This window comes from Myotis davidii, unplaced genomic scaffold (genome assembly GCF_000327345.1).
Source record: "Myotis davidii unplaced genomic scaffold, ASM32734v1 scaffold1994, whole genome shotgun sequence".
Taxonomy (NCBI): domain Eukaryota; kingdom Metazoa; phylum Chordata; class Mammalia; order Chiroptera; family Vespertilionidae; genus Myotis; species Myotis davidii.
The window spans coordinates 147,322-166,154 of record NW_006285309.1 but is presented as its reverse complement, the minus strand read 5'-3'; the positions used below and the strand labels follow the sequence as shown (position 1 = coordinate 166,154).

At 39.6% G+C, this 18,833-nt stretch overlaps 1 protein-coding gene across 6 annotated transcripts in view; it reads left to right on the top strand.

Annotated features, from left to right (window-relative positions):
• Nucleotides 1–18,833, top strand: part of MPDZ (multiple PDZ domain protein) — a 172,050-nt gene that overhangs the window by 126,589 nt on the left and 26,628 nt on the right. For 3 of the 6 annotated variants that reach the window (XM_015558970.1, XM_015558967.1, XM_006756058.2), the window contains 7 exons: nt 491–668; nt 3,364–3,474; nt 8,202–8,300; nt 11,301–11,463; nt 13,841–14,037; nt 15,560–15,651; nt 15,862–15,952. In XM_015558970.1, the coding sequence (XP_015414456.1) occupies nt 491–668; nt 3,364–3,474; nt 8,202–8,300; nt 11,301–11,463; nt 13,841–14,037; nt 15,560–15,651; nt 15,862–15,952 (931 nt within the window). The remainder of the gene's footprint in view (nt 1–490; nt 669–3,363; nt 3,475–8,201; nt 8,301–11,300; nt 11,464–13,840; nt 14,038–15,559; nt 15,652–15,861; nt 15,953–18,833) is intronic. The other 3 variants (XM_015558969.1, XM_015558968.1, XM_015558971.1) reach the window with 3 other exon arrangements.

The following is an 18,833-nucleotide window of genomic DNA, read 5'->3' as shown; positions in this document are numbered from 1 at the left end:
TCATTGTTTTTCTTTAAAGTAGCCATACTAATGGGTGTGAGATGGTATCTCATTGTAGTTTTGATTTGCATTTTCCTAATGATTAGTGATGTTAAGCATCTTTTCGTGTACTTATGGGCCATTTGTATATCTTCTTTAGAGAAAGTCTATTCAAGTCCTTTGCCCGTTTTTAATCAGGTTATTTTTGTTCTTGAGTTTTCGGGTTTCTCTATATATTCTGGATATTAATCCCTTATCACATATGAAATTTGCAAATATTTTCTCCTGTTCTGTGGGTTGCCATTTTACTCTTAAGTATCATTAGATAAACAAAAGTTTTTAATTTTGTGGAAGTCCAGTTTGTCTATTCTTTTTGTTGTCTTTGCTTTTGGTATCATTTCTAAAAATTTTAAAAAAATGTCAAATCCAGTGTTATGAACTTGCCCCCTCTGTTTTCTTATTTTTATTTCATTTATTTTTTATGTATTAACATTTTGTTTATTTTTTACAGGGTTGAACTTTGGAGAGAACCAAGCAAGTCCTTGGGCATCAGCATTGTTGGTGGACGAGGGATGGGGAGTCGACTAAGCAACGGTGAAGTGATGAGGGGCATTTTCATCAAACATGTTCTTGAAGATAGTCCAGCTGGCAAAAATGGAACCTTGAAACCTGGAGATAGAATAGTCGAGGTACCTTCCATTGAGCTTTCTGAGCTAAAATCGTCGCCCTCTTCCATGCTCTCTACCAAGGGAATCATCACCATTACACCATTACTTGACCAAACATTAGAGAAAAACGTGTCCACAGTTAAAACATTTCTTATTTGTTTCATTCCACCCATAATTGCTCTCTTCAAAATATGGTGACAGATTATATATCTTGATGTATAGACTGATGTTTGAAGGTACAACCAACCAGTTTTAAAACATTGGCTCTGAGATAAAATAAGTAAGTTCTGGTTAAAAGAGCAAAGCAAATTTCCTGGGGAAATAATTCTTTAAGAGTATTTATATATACACACACACAAAAAAAATATGTTTATCATAATTAAGTTTCCAATAAGATTTTATTTCTAAAAGTACTTTATAGTTATTCCATTCTAAACTTTATTGGATGAAATTTTTTTTCCAAGTGAGTCTTTTTTTGTGCTAAGACCCCGATTACCTTGCATACAAATGCTCCCACCCTCATCTAAGCACAGGTTTTCCTCCTCCTCCGTGCTTTCCATTCATCACTTAGGGCTGTGTGCGCGCCCACGCATGTGTGTACACATACAAGTGTATTTTGTTATATATGAGAGAGAAGCATTTGGTCAAATTGGACCTAATACTTTAATTCAAATCAAAGTTTAATATTTTAAATAGACTTCCCTCAGGAGTCGCTCACTCATTTGCTTAACAAATATTCCTGGAACAGCTGTTGCATTCCAGGTGCTGTAGCAGGCGCTGGGCATCCCACAGTACACAGGGCACTGTGCCTGCCAGGTGGGACAGGCCTGACAATTAAGTCACTGAAGAGCAGTGTGATACATTTTTTGATCAGGAGAAGCATGTTTTAAGTGAAGAGGACAGAGGAAGAGATACCTGCCCCAGATTTGCTGAGTTGTTAGGATTTACAGAGTAAACTAAAAGTGACAATTTCCAAATGGAAACCCATTTCTTCACTATTATAATGACAATTATATTTACTTTATGCAAATGATTGACCCTCATTTTCTAATAGCTTACACATTAAAAAGCCTTAATTGTTTAGAAGAAGGTTACACATTAACCATTATTTTAAAATTAGCATTTGGGGGACTTCTTTGTTTATTCCTTGATTGATTTATTATTACTGGGAAAAAGCAAGAGCTATGTATGTTCCTTCCTCCTCTGACCACTTACAAGGAAGAATGGTGGGTTTTCTCTCTTCCTGTATACTTACCTCTCATAGATGATAAGGTGGCACCTTAGCCTTCTTCTAAAGAGCTTTTTATTAGTTGGAGTACTACCTAAAATTTCCAAATTTAGATTATCACAAGGCAGTTTATATTATGAATACTTCATTATTAAATATCTTTCACCTAAGTAAAAAAAGTAAGAAATATTTATAATTATTTCTGGAAAGGATTGATCATAGTTTGCACCAAAATATCGTTTAAATGTATTAAGAATGTTAAAGTATCCCTTTAGAATGGAAAATAATTTTTGTGTGAGTGGTAAAATACTGAATGTTGTTTAGCAGTGGTTTGTTGAGGGCTGTTATGTTTTGGGGCTTTTCTCATAAATAAGATAGCCTTAGACTTCTGAAATTCTAGGGGTTCTGTAACATGTTTCTGCTAAGAGTTTCTGAAAATATATGTAGATTAGATGAGTAGAGACCTGCAAATGATTTCTAAGTAGAGTTCTTTGAACATGAGCAAAGATATTAAATGTCCTGTTAAACTTTCCCACTAATGGGATGTATAGTACTCACTAGTATAACTTTTATTCTATAAAACGTTAGAACTCATTTTCAAGACCCACTGAAAGAGATGGTAAGTATCATCTAAGTATCAATCTGAGGGAGGTTTTCAATTAAATATATGAGTGTTTTTTAAATATGATAATGCAGAGAAATAATAATTTCCTTTTCCAGAATTGTGTCCACTCTGATTTTGCTATTTTGTTGTACATACCATATTGTGGTAATTGGAAATGATAAAACTATATAGTGTCCTATAGTTTTCTAACAGGATTAGCATTTGGCCTTTCAAACTCTTTTCCTCCCTCACAAACAATGGTCAATAAAAGGTTACAAATAACTTTCATTTCCAACCTATTTGTATAAGAATTACTAACAAGTAAGCACAATTTCTTGGCTTCTAGCTCCTGTCATGTCTACTGCACAGATTCCTTTGCAAAACTAACCTCACCATAACCTGTAACTTCTGAATGCCAGCATTTTGTTTTTAACTTCAAGTATCCCTGTACAGAGAAAAATACACGATGTATCAGCCACCACTTCCCAAACCACTCTCTAATGAATTTGTAAAATATTTGTACAGTAACTTTCATGATGATGTTAGTGCTACTAGGCAGTTAGTTCCCTTATATTATTTCTTTAATTATACTGATTTATTAAAGGAGCAGCCAAGCAGTGTAAGGAAAGCAGAAGCAGAGCCTTGATTCTAATCGATGATTATTTCAGTTGATTATTGAAGACAGAAATCTGTGTCCAAAACAAGGGCCCACAAGTCTGCTGAACAGATGAAAAGTTCGGAAGCCTCACAGACAGCCGCAGTTATTTTTTGTTCTGACACTGATTTTCCAGGAGCCTCCCCCTGGATCCTCAGAACTCCAGACCACAAATTGTTCTATTGTTCTCTAGCTTCTTGAAATGTTAAGCTGAGGCCTTCCATTGCAGGTGGATGGGCTGGACCTCAGAGATGCAAGCCATGAGCAAGCTGTGGAAGCCATTCGGAAAGCAGGCAACCCTGTAGTCTTTATGGTACAGAGCATTATAAACAGACCAAGGGTAAGCAAACGCAGAGGGCAAGGGAGGCATATCCACGCAGTGTTCAACTCGGAATCTAATGTGTCAAGGGCCAAGTTATCTCCGGAAGCAAAGATACCTAGTCTTGCAATCTCAGGAAACTTGTGAAAAGATTGTTTTGCTTGTCTTTTTCATTGAGTTGTTGTGGAAATCCCTCCTATCTTGTTTACTAAGCACTTGAAGTCTGTTTTCAACACACAGGAGGTAGGATTCATCGGTGGCCAATGATATCTAGGTGGACAATTGTTAATTTCATTATAGTCACAGAGTATTTACAAGAGGAATGTGGTGGAGTCTTTTTCAGGTTAATAGTCCAGGACCTCTCGTGAAGTCCCTTAGAAGCCAGCGAGATTACATTTTCCTTATAAATTTATTTCCTTAGACAGAATTTCTAGTTTATGCGATCCCATGATCACCTGTGAATGATCTTGACTGCACTTGTCTATCCCACTGAACATTAAATTTCCACATGGTGGATTTTGTTTCAACTGTATGTTTCTATACCAGTGACTTCATAACTACTACCTCCCAGCCCCAATCACTGTATAGCCCTTCATCGCTGTATGGTGGACAGAAACCTACTAACTCATTTTACCATCAGTCATCACAGGTAAAATGGCTTCAAAAATATATTTTAAAAGTATAAGTGCATTCAGTGAAAGTTGTTGATGGAGACGATACTACGTGAGGCTTTGTGTATTTGATACACCCTAATGTTGCTGAAGAGGAAAAGCATGCCAAGCGTTTAAAATTATTTTTCCATGCCTTCTCTATGCCTCAGTAAAAAGAAAGCTATTTTAACGTGCAGCAGTTCTTGAATATATTTGGACCGCAAACCCCTTAGAAAGTTCTTCAGAAACATACATGTTCACTGAAGGGCATGCACACCAAAGACAGGAGTTGCCTAGATGTAAGTAAGAATCCCTGACAGCCGAAACCGGTTTGGCTCAGTGGATAGAGCGTCAGCCTGCGGACTGAAAGGTCCCAGGTTCGATTCCGGTCAAGGGCATGTACCTGGGTTGCGGGCACATCCCCGGTAGATGTGCAGGAGGCAGCTGATCGATGTTTCTCTCTCATCGATGTTTCTAACTCTCTATTTCTCTCCCTTCCTCTCTGTAAAAAATCAATAAAATATATTTAAAAAACAAAAAAAAGAATCCCTCACAGGCTGGTTCTCAAAGAGAACTTTTATTAGCCTTTGGGGTTGGCTGTCTTTAAAATGAAAATGTCAGTATGCGTGAGGTTAGGTAGAAGAATGATCTAAAACTTAAAATGTGGAATTTTTATAGAAAATACATTGAACTTTTAAAATTAAGGTTTTAAGATATCAATGCCCAAATGATGGTAGAGACGTAGCGCACAGCTCCGTGGATGAGATTTGTCGGTCTTCTGAGCTGTGGAATCAGAGTGACTAGATCTGTCCCACTGGTCCTTCCCTTTGTGTCGGGACAGGTGTAGCGCTGCTCTGGGTGCACAGTAAGGAGTGAATTTAGTAGTTCTCAGTGTAAGCCTTTATCTTCACATCTGCAGTTTGTAATCACTCAGTTGTTTATTGTTAGGTAATAATTATTCATTCAGATAAGAAAATCTGCCAAATGGAGGGCTGCATCATACCGCATTCTTTTCATATGCTATTCAGTTTGTTTAAATAACTATAAATCTTTCTACGTTTGTTTCCATTTGTGGTGTTAAACATAGACACAGCATGGTAATGTTGGTAAATGGCTGTTTAAGTTAAAGCTATTTTTTGTGTGGGTGGGTTTTATTCCTTTCTTTTTTTGTTTCACTTTTAATTTCAAACTTTTCTATCATTTAGGACAGTACTATAAAGCGCCAAATAGGATTCTCCATATTACTTTTTTAAAACTTAAACTATAAACATTTCTTTCAATGCCAGTCACATTTGCTAATGAGCTGGGAAGTGGGTTTTTTTTGTTTTTGTTTTTTTTCTCTTTCATGCACCTGGAAAATATTCCTGTTTCATTATATGTGGTATAATGATGCCTGATTTTATAGCAATTATTCCAGAATAAATCTTGCGTAGAATGACATATTTACTCAAAAAGAGTTTGGGACATGCTACCCCAAAATACGGCATGTTGGCTGTTGAATATTTTAAGCTAAAGAAATTTGAGAAAAGGCGGTTGCTGGAATGCCTGATTTCCCTTCTCCCCCTGAAGCAGCTTGTAAGGCCCTCAGTGGGAGGTGCCCTTCCTGCCTGGAGAGAGGAGCATCCTTGTCTCCAAGGTGGAGGGAGGCTGAGAGGAACCTGAATGGACAGATGTTGCTGACCTCCCCGCTCCCCCGGTTCTCCCCACTTGGCTCATATTCTCTTGTCCGATGACACTTTCCCTGACCACCCACTCTTCATCCATCCTAGCAGAAGAGCATTCAGGTTTAACCCTTTCTTCAGGTCTTTATTTCCTCCTGAAGGGTCAGTGTCACTTAAAACTTATAATAAATCAATATGTATATAATTTTGTCTTGTGAATCTGTTTCTTATTACAGCGATCCAGCTGGGAACCTGAGCAGGGTACAGGCATTTTTTTTTTCCTTCTCTGCACATTTTGCTTTGGGAAATTAGAGTTAACTTTGCATTTGAAATGAGAGATACTTTGTATTCAGTAATTTACTTCCCTATGGAAAGAAATCGAGTTTCCCATAATCTAAAGGAAAAAAATCACAAATACCTAAGAGTCTCTTCATGATAAATGTTGTATTTGTGGATGGAATGGAGCTTTAAGGAAATCTTACCCGGAGGCTGAACAGCCAGTCTGTGGCTCTCAGACTGTTCAAGAACAAGCCTTCCTGGCCCCAGCCCCCCGCCTCAGCCCCAGGCCCAGCCCTGTTCATTCCTCCAGCGGGCACTTCACAGAATTCTGCCCGGCTGCACCATCCCAGGCACGCGTGGGCCCGTGAACATGGGCCAGAGAATGGTTCTGTCTTCCCCATGCCGCTTCTTACTTAATAACATTTCTATTTTTATCAGCCCTTGGAGCTATAAACAGAAGTTTCATCATCGATTTATTAATAAAAATATAGTCTGTTTCTATCAATCTTTCCTTAATAGCAGACTGATTCACCACTTCCCTTGCTGTGCTCATTCTGTACTTTTATATTCTAATCTTGGGCCAAATTCTAATCCTATAAGAGCTACATATGAAAAAAAAAAGAAGAAAGAACCCAAAACAACACAAAAAACTAGAGCTCTCTTTACATATTTTATTTCTTGCCACTATGGTTTTATTTTACGTGATTCTGCAGAATTGTAAAGGAAATTTACAACCAAATAATTCCGTGTGTGAGGACTGGAAATAAGCTCGACCTTCCGCAGCATTGGGTTTTCTGCCTCGGAAGCGTTTCTGATCTCTGCCTCCTCATCATTTCTTCCCCCGTAATGTGTGGTCCAGTTCCTAGGCATTTGTGATCTTCTCTTTTGTAAAGCAGGAGTTGGCATTTTCAGCTGAAAAGCAGAGCGCAAGTCGAGATGAGCAGAAATGTCATGGCGCCCGTTTCCTTTTCCCGTCTCCTCTGTATAGGAGAAACATTGCTGGAGAGCAGATTGAAGGGTGAGGTGGCACCAGCGTTAGCATGGGCGATGGCAGTCTCACCAGAGAGTGCTCCCAGGCAGGGGGTGTCACGTGACGGCCTCTCCCACTCTCCATGCTTGCCAGGAGAGCTTTTTTTTTTTTTAGAGAGAGAGAAGCAACACAAACATTTCACTGGAGCCAGAATGAATTTTAAATGTCTGCAGTTTCTCCTGAAAGATGTAGTCAATAAAAGAAAAAGATAGTGGGTATGAAGAGAAGAATTTACTGTGCTAAGGAAATTACTTTTTTTTAACTATGAAAATGCTAAATTCTGTCTGGCAGTCATCCTGCCTTTAATGTGTATATTCAAAGGCACTAGTCCTAGCTTGGTATATCGCAGGCAAGCCACAAAACCTAGGAGAAGCACTCTAAGGCCGCATTTCCAATGTTACTAAGAGCCTCATAAATGCCCCAGTAATGTGGGAACTTTTATAGGGAATTTTAAAAATATATATCAATATTTCTACCTTCACAAAAAAGTAGGCAGAAAGAGAGAACACTACCATATGGTGGTTCATTTAAAAAAAATTGTTGATTTCTGTTTTTAACTAAAAAATACTATTGATCTTAAGCAAACTTAACATCTAGTCAAAATATGATAATTTTCTTTGTTGGGAAATGAGATGAAAAGACTAATGAAGTTTACCCCTGAACTAGCAGACAAATGTTTAATTTGCATTCTGGAAAAGATAAACTATTTGTTTTACCAAAAAAGCATAATTTGCTTTTAAATGTAAAGTTAGAAAACTGATATGATTTCAATTTTGAAAGATAGTTACAGATACACATAGGACATATATTACTATATAAAGTGGGCAAATATATGTGTATCTGTCAGAGAGTGAAGTCATTCAGGGAAAACAAAAGAAATTTGGGATCCATTGGACAGACTCATTTCCCACATGGTTTTGTGGCCAGATTGAGATCGAAGTGTAGATTCCGGTCACTAGAGATATAAACCTTTCGTTCCAGACTGTTTCATAAGGTGTTGTTATTAATACTAGATCTGACAGGATCTAGTTTTACACAGTTATTTAAACCAGTAAGTACTTTGTTCTTAAAACTGAGTTGTTTGGGATCCATTTCTTTGGGCTCAGCGCCTCTTATGTTTCCTTTTAGAAATCCCCCTTGCCTTCCTTGACGCACAGCCTTTACCCTCAGTACAACTTCAGCAGCACTAACCCATTTGCTGATTCTCTGCAGTTCATCGCTGACAAGGTTGGAGAATGCCCATTGTCTTGCCCTTGCCTTTTGCACATGTTTTGTTCTGTGTTACTGCCATGCCTTTGTCCCAGTTCACTGTGTACTAGATTTGGGCAGGGGAGAAAAACAACACACGACAACTGTGTGTTTGAGTGGGCATGTACCGTAAATCCTTTCTTAAGCACATTTTCTTGCCAGAACATCTTTATAGCTGAATTAGATGGTCCTTCTGAAGAGGAAGGGATAATTGTGAGTTCGGTGCCTTTTCTGTATTCTGCTGTGCCTTAAATTTTCTGATACTTACTATGAGGTCTTTGTTAAATATATGGATCACTGTCACATAATTTCTTTAAAACTGTGTATTGGTATAAATCTTTAATAAACCCAAACAAGGTGGTCCTAAAAACTCTCCTAGGAGTTAACCACTCCATGGAACATTGTGTACGTGTAGGAGTCTGTGGAATATTCATACAGTGCATCCATGTAAATGCCTGACTCAGGAAATGTGTAGCTGTTTCAATGCTTGTAAATCTGTACTTGGGATATTCTCTTAACTGATGGAATTGTAAATCCAAAACTGGAAGAAAAATGCAACGATAAAGATACTATAATGCGATTGTGAAAAGGAAGAAAGCTGTGAACAATTTCTCTCAGGAAGCATTTTATGAATATTCATTGGCATTTCATGGGATTGTAACGAGGAAATCCAAAGACTATGTCTCTGAAGGAATATGTTTTCTGTTACTGTAGGAATTGCAGAATTCAAATAGAGTTGTCTTCCATTGTTCCCCAACTAACCCTTTTGCTCCCACACCATTTAAGGTTTGTCCTTGTGTGAAGTTTTCATGAGTACGTGGTGTGCTGTCGTGTGCTGTGTGTGTACATTACACTGTGTGCGTACATGGCATGGAGTGATTTCAAGTGCAGTTGCATGTTTACCAATGAAAACTAAGCCATCTTTGTTAAACAGCTACATTTTTATTAACAGATTTTTAAGAAGTGTCAGTGACAAGCTACTATACTATCTCAGTGAGAATGAATGTTTTAGGGGCAGTAAAATAGAACACCTGGTTGCCGTTGGTAAACACAGGCGTGGATTCTTTTTATGATTCCTCAGTTATGGTAGGGCACCGTTTCAATTTATACTCACAGCATAGAAACATGCCTAAGACCCTGAACAGTTTGTAGGCAAGCAGACTTTGTTTGTTTGTTTTAAAGGAAAATAACAACTCAGAACAATTATGCAGTAAGTAATATCTATAAAATGTGTACCCATCAATTTATTAAAATATGGGAAAGTTAAATTAATTTTATTCTATTTTTAAAAGTTAAATGAGCTTGATTCATGTTTGCTAACATTTTCTATTGTTACGGAGAAGTAATTTTTTTTTATTTTAATTAGGAAAATTTTAAATTACATATTCCCCACCAACTTAGTATATTTAATGAACCTTTATTGGGTCGCATTAGGTTTTTTGTTTGTTCACTTTTTATTTGTACATTGTTAATATGAGAGTTTTGTGGCCCAGCATTTGGGAAGGTAACAAGGATGTTGTTTGCACTAGTGATTCTTGTCTGTTTGGGCAGTTGTGTGTAAACTGAATATTTTAAGACAGCACATTGTGTAATTTGAAAAATCAAGTGCCCTGTAAGTCTCTATCAATAAGTTTTGCCAGAAAAGCAGTAGTAATTTGTGTTTATTATGATCATTGTGTCATAGCTTAGAATCCTGAAGGGCTTTCTGAATCATTAAAGAAAGATTACATTCAGTGCCATGTAATTTTAGTATTAGGTGTATTTTCTGGTATTCTGAATCTTGACACCAATTAATAATCCCTAATTATTCGGGCCTATCATTCTGTGTGTTCTGTAAGAAGTTTTTTTTATTTTTAAATCACAGCCTTTTTTCTAAATATACACATACAAAATAAAATAAGGCATGTTAGAGGGATTTTTGTGTAGAATGAAAGGTAAAATAAGGAAAGATAGGATAATAGAGATTCAAGGCATCAGGGATAGTGTCATGCCAGGGTTAGAACTTCAGCCAAGTATCTCTGAGCTTTGAGTTAGGTACTCACTGTCCTACGGTGGAAATTGGACGAGACAGCCTGCATGATGGAAAGTGCATTGGGTTGGGTTAAGAATTAAGCGAAAAAAACTCTAGTGCTACTGTGTGATTTTAAACAAAACATTTCACTTTTCATGGCCTCAGGTTATTAATCCACAAAATGAATTCATTGAGTTAAGGTACTTCTAAACTTGAATATTTTTTTTGATTTTCTGCAACTTGATGATACCAAGTCCTTTCTTTGGATTAGGACCTCTGTGGCAGCAAGTGCACCATTCTGTGCAGTTTTTCCCCTTGTTTTCTCATTTACCTTCCGAGCTACTTTGGCAAGGGAACGACGGTGCTGTCCCTCAAAGCCGTCCCTCAGATCCACGTCTGTGTGCTCCATGCTAACAAGCTGGCTCCCTGAGAGATGAACTTGCATGTGTAACATTTTCAGGGATGCGTTGAGTCATTTGGAGAGAGGATTCCGGTAGCAATAAAAAATTATTTATATGTAGTCTCACTAATAAGCTTTGAACGTCTTTGGTTTTTTATTAATCTGTGGCTATTTTTTTCTAGTTTCTTGGAAGACTTTTCTAGAATCCTCCCCCCCCAAAATCTTTCCCAGACCCCTGGACATTTATGACAACTTTTGAGTGAAACTTCCAGAAGGGGAAGTTTGTATAATTTTTCATCTTAAGTTATTTAAGTTCTTGTATAGTTTATCACCTTAAAATACCAGATAACAATTTAATGAATTGTTTTCTGAACATACCACTTCATTTGTATGAAGCTTACCTGAATCCTGTCTACCAATTTGTAAATATATCTATTTCCCCCCATTATTTATGTATCATATCTTTTAAAGCCAGTTTTTTTGTTTTTGGCATTATTTTCTTATTTCATTTCCTTAGCTTTTTCCCTTTGATCTGCACATACCCACGGCATTACTCTTGTTCCCACAGGCACCCAGCCAGTCAGAACCGGAGCCCGAGAAGGCCCCGTTGTGCAGTGTGCCTCTGCCCCCTCCGTCAGCATTTGCAGAAATGAGCGGTGATCATGCCCAGTCATCTGCAAGCAGGGTCTCAGAAGAAGGGGACAAAGAGGATGAGTTTGGTTACAGCTGGAGTAAGTTGTCTTTTTGTAATGCACTTAATTGTCAGAGGTATTAAAATAGCTTTGCATTTCTCAAAGCCGATGCCCTGGATGAATAAGGATGTTTCAGCTTTAGTTATAAATACTGCAGTTTTGTGTAGGGGAAAAAAAACAGTTTGTTTTTGCTTGAATACAGCATGCATTCCCAAGGCATGAAATCATTTTCTTCCGTTCCTTCTGGTCTGCATTCCTGTGAAAGCCCACTTTGCCATTTTTATGAGAACTAAAGAGGGTGGGGCACTCTCTCAGAAGCTAGTACTGGGCCAGCTTTCTTGTGGTCATGAACAAGTCATCTCCCCTCTCTAGGTCTCAGAGCCTTCCCATTGTTGATAGTATGCCTTGAATTTTGGTGTTTTCACTACGAGGGTGGTAATACAGTATAATTGTTGAGATAACAACTTTGGGCATTTGGCAGTTGTTTAACCACCTCTAAGCATTAGCTTAGTGGTTTGTCCCTCTTTTTAAAATACAGCATTTAGCCCTAACTGGTTTGGCTCCGTGGATAGAGTGTCAGCCTGCGGACTGAAAGGTCCCAGGTTCGATTCCGGTCAAGGGCACGGACCTTGGTTGCGGGCACATCCCCAGTAAGGGGTGTGCAGGAGTCAGCTGATCGATGTTTCTCTCTCATCGATGTTTCTAACTCTTTCTCTCCCTTCCTCTCTGTAAAAAATCAATAAAATATATTTTAAAAAATAAATAAATAAGTAAAATACAGCGTTTACCTCCAGTTGCTAACATTAAATTAGATAATGTCTGAGGAATGCTGACCACAATTCCTGATGTGTAGGAAGCATGGAAAGGCAGCTGTTGCTAGGATCATGGCTGTGTCTCTTGTTTCCTAAGGAGATAAACCATTTCATAGTGTAATATTAAAAATTCAACCAAAAGTTATAACTGTGTCAGTACTTTAAAAAGTTTCATTTAAAATATATAATTATTTCCTTTAAGAAAAAATGGCATGCTTTTCAGAAGCTAAGAATGTAAAAGGTGTGTTGCTAAGCTCTAGGATTCAGGAAATGGCAGTTTGTGAAATTGATCCAATTAAGAATCAATATAGAATACATGTCATCAGCCATGTAGTAACATTTTCTAAAGTTTACAGTTCTCAGTCTATTTTTAATGAAATTAGAGTATATTACTAATCCATCAGAATATACTCTGAGGAAAACATTAAATGGAATATTTCAGTTACCTAGTGTCATGTCACAAGTTACCCAAAACTTCATGGCTTAAGAAAGCAGTTTCTTACTGATGTGTCAAGGAGCTGTGGTTGAGTGGTTTCCCTGGGACAGGGCCTCTAGCATGGCTCCCTCACAGCCTGACAATTAGTGCTGCCACTGGCTGATTCCTCCACTGCGCCTGTGGCTGGGACCCCACACTTGGCCTTGCCTTCTCAGTTTAAAGAATAAATTCTAACTATTGAACATGTAGAATGGGAGATATGGATGGTCTAATCTACTTAGGACAAGTGTCCGAAAGCTGGGACAGGTACATGGAATTCTCCTGACCTGATGGCTCTGTGCAATAATGAACCCATTCCCTTTTGTATGAATATATGGACCAAGCAACTGTGCAACATGATGTGACATGCAGTGTAGATTTTCCTGTGAGAGAAAAGCTTCCCCGGACCAATCAAGATGAATACTCCTGCCCTGGATGGATAGCTCAGGTGGTTAGAGTATTGTTCCAATACCCCAAGGTTGCGGGTTCGATCTCTGGTCAGGGCACATGAGGCAAACCAAAGAATGCATACATAAGTGCAACAACAAATCTCTCTTTTCCTCTCTCTTTCTAAAAATCAATAAAGATATAAATTAAAAATAAATCACCTGGCCAGCATGGCTCAGTGGTTGAGCATCAACCTATGAACCAAGAGGTCATAGTTCAAATCCTGGTCAGGGCACATGACTGGATGGGGCATGCAGGAGGCAGCCAATCAATGATTCTCTCTCATTGATGTTTCTATCTTTCTCTCCCTCTCCCTTCTCAGAAATCAGTAAAATATATATATTTTTTTAAAAAGATGAATACTCAGTATTCTGTTCTCTTCTGAAAATGATAAATTAAATTTCTGTTTTAATCACAAGCTGAGAGTTTGTTAATGTGACCACTCTTGGACCTGATCACGCAGGTACACCGGTTAACCAGACATTATACTCTCTGAACCCTGAAAGCAAAGAAATTCCTTCAAGTTTGGGTAGTCCAGGAAACCTAGGTGGCCACTTTACTTTGGTTTTCTTAACTGCCAAGCATATTTTGGTACAAATACTGCCCTTTTGAGGCTGTTCTAAGTAGCATTTGACTATGAATTAACTCTCAGTACCTATACTCTTACTGTTGTTATGTGCAGAAAATATCAGAGAACGTTATGGGACTCTGGCCGGCGAGCTGCATATGATTGAACTGGAGAAAGGTCGGAGTGGTTTGGGTCTGAGTCTTGCTGGGAACAAAGATCGATCCAGGATGAGTGTCTTTATAGTCGGGATTGATCCCAATGGAGCAGCTGGGAAAGATGGTCGGTTGCAAATTGCAGATGAGCTTCTAGAGGTAATTTCTTCTGGAAAATGCTGAATTTACTTTTGCAGAATCGGTGCAGAGGAACCATTAGTTTCTAGAAAATTCACCTGGGGCTCATAGAGTGATGGAGAAAACTATCGCTTGCCTAATAAAATAGATGCATTACAGCAAATTTGGCACTAAAGCAAATCTCTACTAAGTAGTGTCCATGTTCCCATTAACTTCCTTTGAAAAGTCATGACAATGTAGCACCAGAAACAATTTTTGCCCCAAGACAGTAATAAAGATTACACTTCAAAAACTTTCTGTGTGTGTGCTGCATTTTCATTAAGAGCTTTTGAAAAGCCAGATGACCAATCACTCCCCATGATGAGATTGGCCCACTGGACATTCTGAAAGTTGTATCCCTAAGAGTACAAGTGACAGATGTTGGGTACATTGGGGTCAAGGTTAAGTCTAACTAAAACAGTAACTCAGCCCTCCAAACAAAATAAACTTGTGGGCCATGCTTTATAGTTTTAGAACTATATCTGCTTGTTTTGTTTGCCCTTGCCTCCTGTAGGCTGGGATCCACGTTTTTGTATTGCCTGAATGCTCTTCCCGTACTTGTGTATTTCTCTATTGGTTAGAAAGGCTCAGTCAGCAATGGCTAAATGACTAGAACCACAGTCACCAACCGATGGTCCATGGACCACTGATGGTCCGTGAGGTTCGAAAGGTTGGCAACCGCTGGTGTAAGGAAACCTTTGGAGCAGCAGTCGCCAACCAGTGATCTGTGGACCACTGGTGGTCCGTGAGGTCCAAAAGGTTGGCGACCACTGGACTAGAAGACCAGCAGTTTTCATCAGGTGCTGTGCTGCATAGACACAATATACTGCCACATCCTAGTTCTGTCAGCATTGCTTCTCCCAGTGGCCCATGCCCAAGCCTTGAGTTTTCAGACTAATTAGAAAATACAACAGTCTAGGGCTTCTCTGGATGCTCTGTGGAGGTCACACGTGCTCCCACAGAGCCCCTGCTTTGTGCAAAGCGCACTGAGGCCCAGTGCTTGCCGGGAACTCACTCTCTGCTCTCCTTCAGTCAGTCCCAGTGCTGCCTCCTCAGCTCTTGGAGCTCAGGCCATATTACACCATTTTTATGTTGGCTTCTAAATGAGCTTTTCTTTATTCACCATCAAAGTCAGGTTCGCCTGATGGCAGCGAGGTTGGGTTTACCGTCAGGAGTGGTCAACGTGGAATGAGCAGCCAGGGATTCGCAGTATTTTATTATATGCATTAGAGGCCTAATGCATGAAATTCATGCAAGGCCCTTGGCCCCAGCTCCCGCCTGCCGCCACAATGGCTGGGGGCCTCTAGTGTGGCCTCCGCCCGCTGCGGCTTTGTCCAGAAGGAAGAATGTCTAGTCTAATTAGTATATTACCCTTTTATTATATAAATATATATATGAAATATTATTTTAAAATAAGAAAAACATATTTCATTAGCTAGATAGGATGATAAAAATTTACAAAATTAAAATTCCAGGCTCAATTAATGATATTTATTTCCCATAGATCAATGGGCAAATTTTATATGGAAGAAGTCATCAGAATGCTTCCTCAATCATTAAATGTGCCCCTTCTAAAGTGAAAATAATTTTCATCAGGTGAGCATTTTCTTTTTCTGGTTTACTAAATAATGTTCATTAGCCTTTCAGTTCTGTTATTTTTGAATGAAAATAAAGCATGTTCTAGTGTTGCAGTTCCAGGCCTTTGGGGTTACAGAATTTTCTGTAATAATCCTTCTGAATCTTAAAGTAAAATGTTGAAATAATATGAAGTGTTATGATGTGATAGGTCAATGCATTTCCTTTTAGGAATAAAGATGCAGTGAGTCAGATGGCTGTGTGTCCTGGAAATACAGTGGAATCTTTGCCTTCTACCTCAGAGAACCTTCAAAATAAGGAGGTATGTAGCTCATGTTTGTTTCTCTGGAAGATTTGATTGATATACCACTTCTTAATTCAAACAATTATAGAACCCTTACAAGGCTGTCAAAGATAAATAAGTCATAGCCTTGGCCCCCATGGAGGGTATAGCCCAGTACAAGAAGCACTCGAGTAGGCAAGCTCACTACTAACATGAAGGCTATTAGTAGAGTTCACATAGGGAATAATGAAGGCACTAGAAGAGGAGGTGCCGATTCCACCTCTAGGGAGAGAGAATAGGATTTTATAGAAGAGATTATGTGTAGGTTGGAAGTAGAAGACTTGGGGGCACAAAGAAGCAGAGGGTTGAGGAATGGTGGGGAAGATCCGGCCAATACAGACAATTAAAAATTGCAGAGCGTACTGAACAGCGTGAGGCAGGGAATGGGGAGCTGGTGAGGCAGAGTCACTGGCAAGGGAAGGAGATGGGTCAGATCATAGGAATACGATGAAGACTTTGCCTTGAAGGCCATGTTGTTGGGAACTCAAAGAATCAGAACTGTAATTTTTGAAGGCATCGCTGGAAATGGTGCAGAGCAGAGAAAATTCAGAAGTTGCTGGGAAGAAAAGTGAAGTAAAGGGTAATAAGAAAATTATCAGAGTAGTTCAGGAGAAAGATAATAAGGTCCTAAGTAATGTAAAAAAACAATAAAATAAAAAATGGAAATGGTGACCTCAGATGTTTAGGACCCAAATCGACATTACTTCATCCCCAGCTAAATGTACTCATTAAGGAAAAACGAGTGGTTGAGAATTTATTCATCCAGCAAATATTTATTGCGTGTCTGCCTGATTGTATCAGGCACTGTTCTTTGGGCAGGACATAGACTGGCAGGTGAAACAGATAAGATGTACAAGGCTTCCAGATGTCTGACCTGGTGACTTGATGGATGGGTGACTTTTACCAAAATATATAAATAAATAAAGAGAGGAATAAATATTTGTAAAACTAAAAGACATGTATTTAGGCAGCCTAAGAGTGAAGTATAGTTTACATTGGAACATTTGGTCTAGAGTTCAGAGATGAATTCTCTTAGATGCAGATTTGGTGTGAAAGCCGAGGCACTTGACTACAGAGAACATTTAGAGAGAACAGGGCCAAGGTCAGGATTATGTAATAACAATCATAAAGCAGGCTGATACATATGGTCAGAGTTGATGAAGTAGAGCCAGGCGGACGTGCTGCATAACAGCTGATGAGACCACATTTCAAGAAGAATGGGTCCTGACCAGTGTGGCTCAGTTAGTTGGGCGTTGCCCTGTGCACTAAAAGGTTGCTGGTTCAATTTCAGATCAGGGCGCACATCGCACATGCCCCCCTCCCCGCCCCCCCTGTTTGCAAGCTCCTAGTACATGAGGCAGCTGATGTTGTACTCTCACATGGATGTTTCTTTTTTCTTTTCTCTCTCTCTCTAAAAATCAGTATAAAAATATTTTTAAAAAACCATGGATCATCTTTGTCCCTTATAGTTAAAGCTGATATAGCTATCTATCTATCTATCCTATATAATAAAGAGATAATATGCAAATTAACCCTCATGCCCTCACAAGATGGCTGCCTACGACCATGCTGGCAGGGGGTTTTAGTGAGGGATGACCAAATGACTGAACAGCAGGCTGCATGGGGCGACCAGGCTGGTGGGTGAGCCATGAGGGGTGACCAGGCTGGCAGCAGGGGCAGCTGGGGGCAAACAGGCAGGCAGGCAGGTGAGCGATTAGGAGCCAGTGGTCCAGGATTGTGAGAGGGATGTCTGAGTGCCAGTTTAGGCCCAAAACTGGCAGTCGGACATCCTCCAAGGGGTCCCAGGTTGGAGAGAGTGCAGGCTGGGCTGAGGGGACCACCCCACCCCCATGCATGAATTTCATACACCAGGCCTGTAGTATATGTATAACAGCCTAATATGCCAAGTGTCCAACTAATAGGTTGACCGTTTGGACAACTGCTCGACCAGTCACTATGATGTGCACTGACCACCAGGGGGCAGATGCTCCAATTGGTAGGTTAGCTTCTATTGAGGTCCGGTTGATGGGGACTGAACGAGATGGGCCAGACACACCCTAGAGACCCCCCACCTCCCCTGCAGGCTGGCCTGCCAGCCCCAATCAGCCCCAATCAGGACTGGGCAAGACAGGCTGGACACTCCCTGGATTCCTCCCGTGGTCCCTCCCTGGCCTCTAAAATATTTCTTCTAATTGATTTCCTTTCAGTGTATACAAATTCCTGCACTGGGCCTCTAGTATATAAATAACAACAAACATTAAAAAAAAATAGAAGGTATATTCTACAACCTTGAATACTGTAAAGAGGTAAGAAAATGAATAAAGAATGTCCATTGGAGTTGGCAATTAGGAGATTATTAGTGATTTCTGAGAAAGCAAATAATGGGTAAGAAGTTAGAACAAAGAAGGCAGTGGCTAGAAGGTGACAAAGAGTTTTTGGTGGAAGTTCTGTTTTTATTTGGAAAAGCTTTGGCTACATGTTTCAGATGAATAGAAGGAAGTAATAGAAAAAAAGAGAGAGAAAATTAGAGGAGCCATGAGGGTCATCAGTGAGAAAAGGAAACACTATTCTCTCAATAAACATATAAACATTGGGCTTTATCTATACACTAGAGGCCTGGTGCATGAAATTCATGCACTTGGGTGGGGGGTCCTCAGCCTGGCCTGTGCCCTCTTGTAGTCTAGGTGCCCTTGGGGGATGTCCAACTGATGTCTTAGGCCCACTCCCAGTGTGGGAGCCTGGCTTCTGGCTGAGCAGCCCCCCCCTTGTGGGAGCATACTTATCACCAGGGGGCAGCTCCTGCATTGAGAATCTGCCCCCTGGTGGTCAGTGCGCATCATAGTGGCCAGTACTTCCGCCA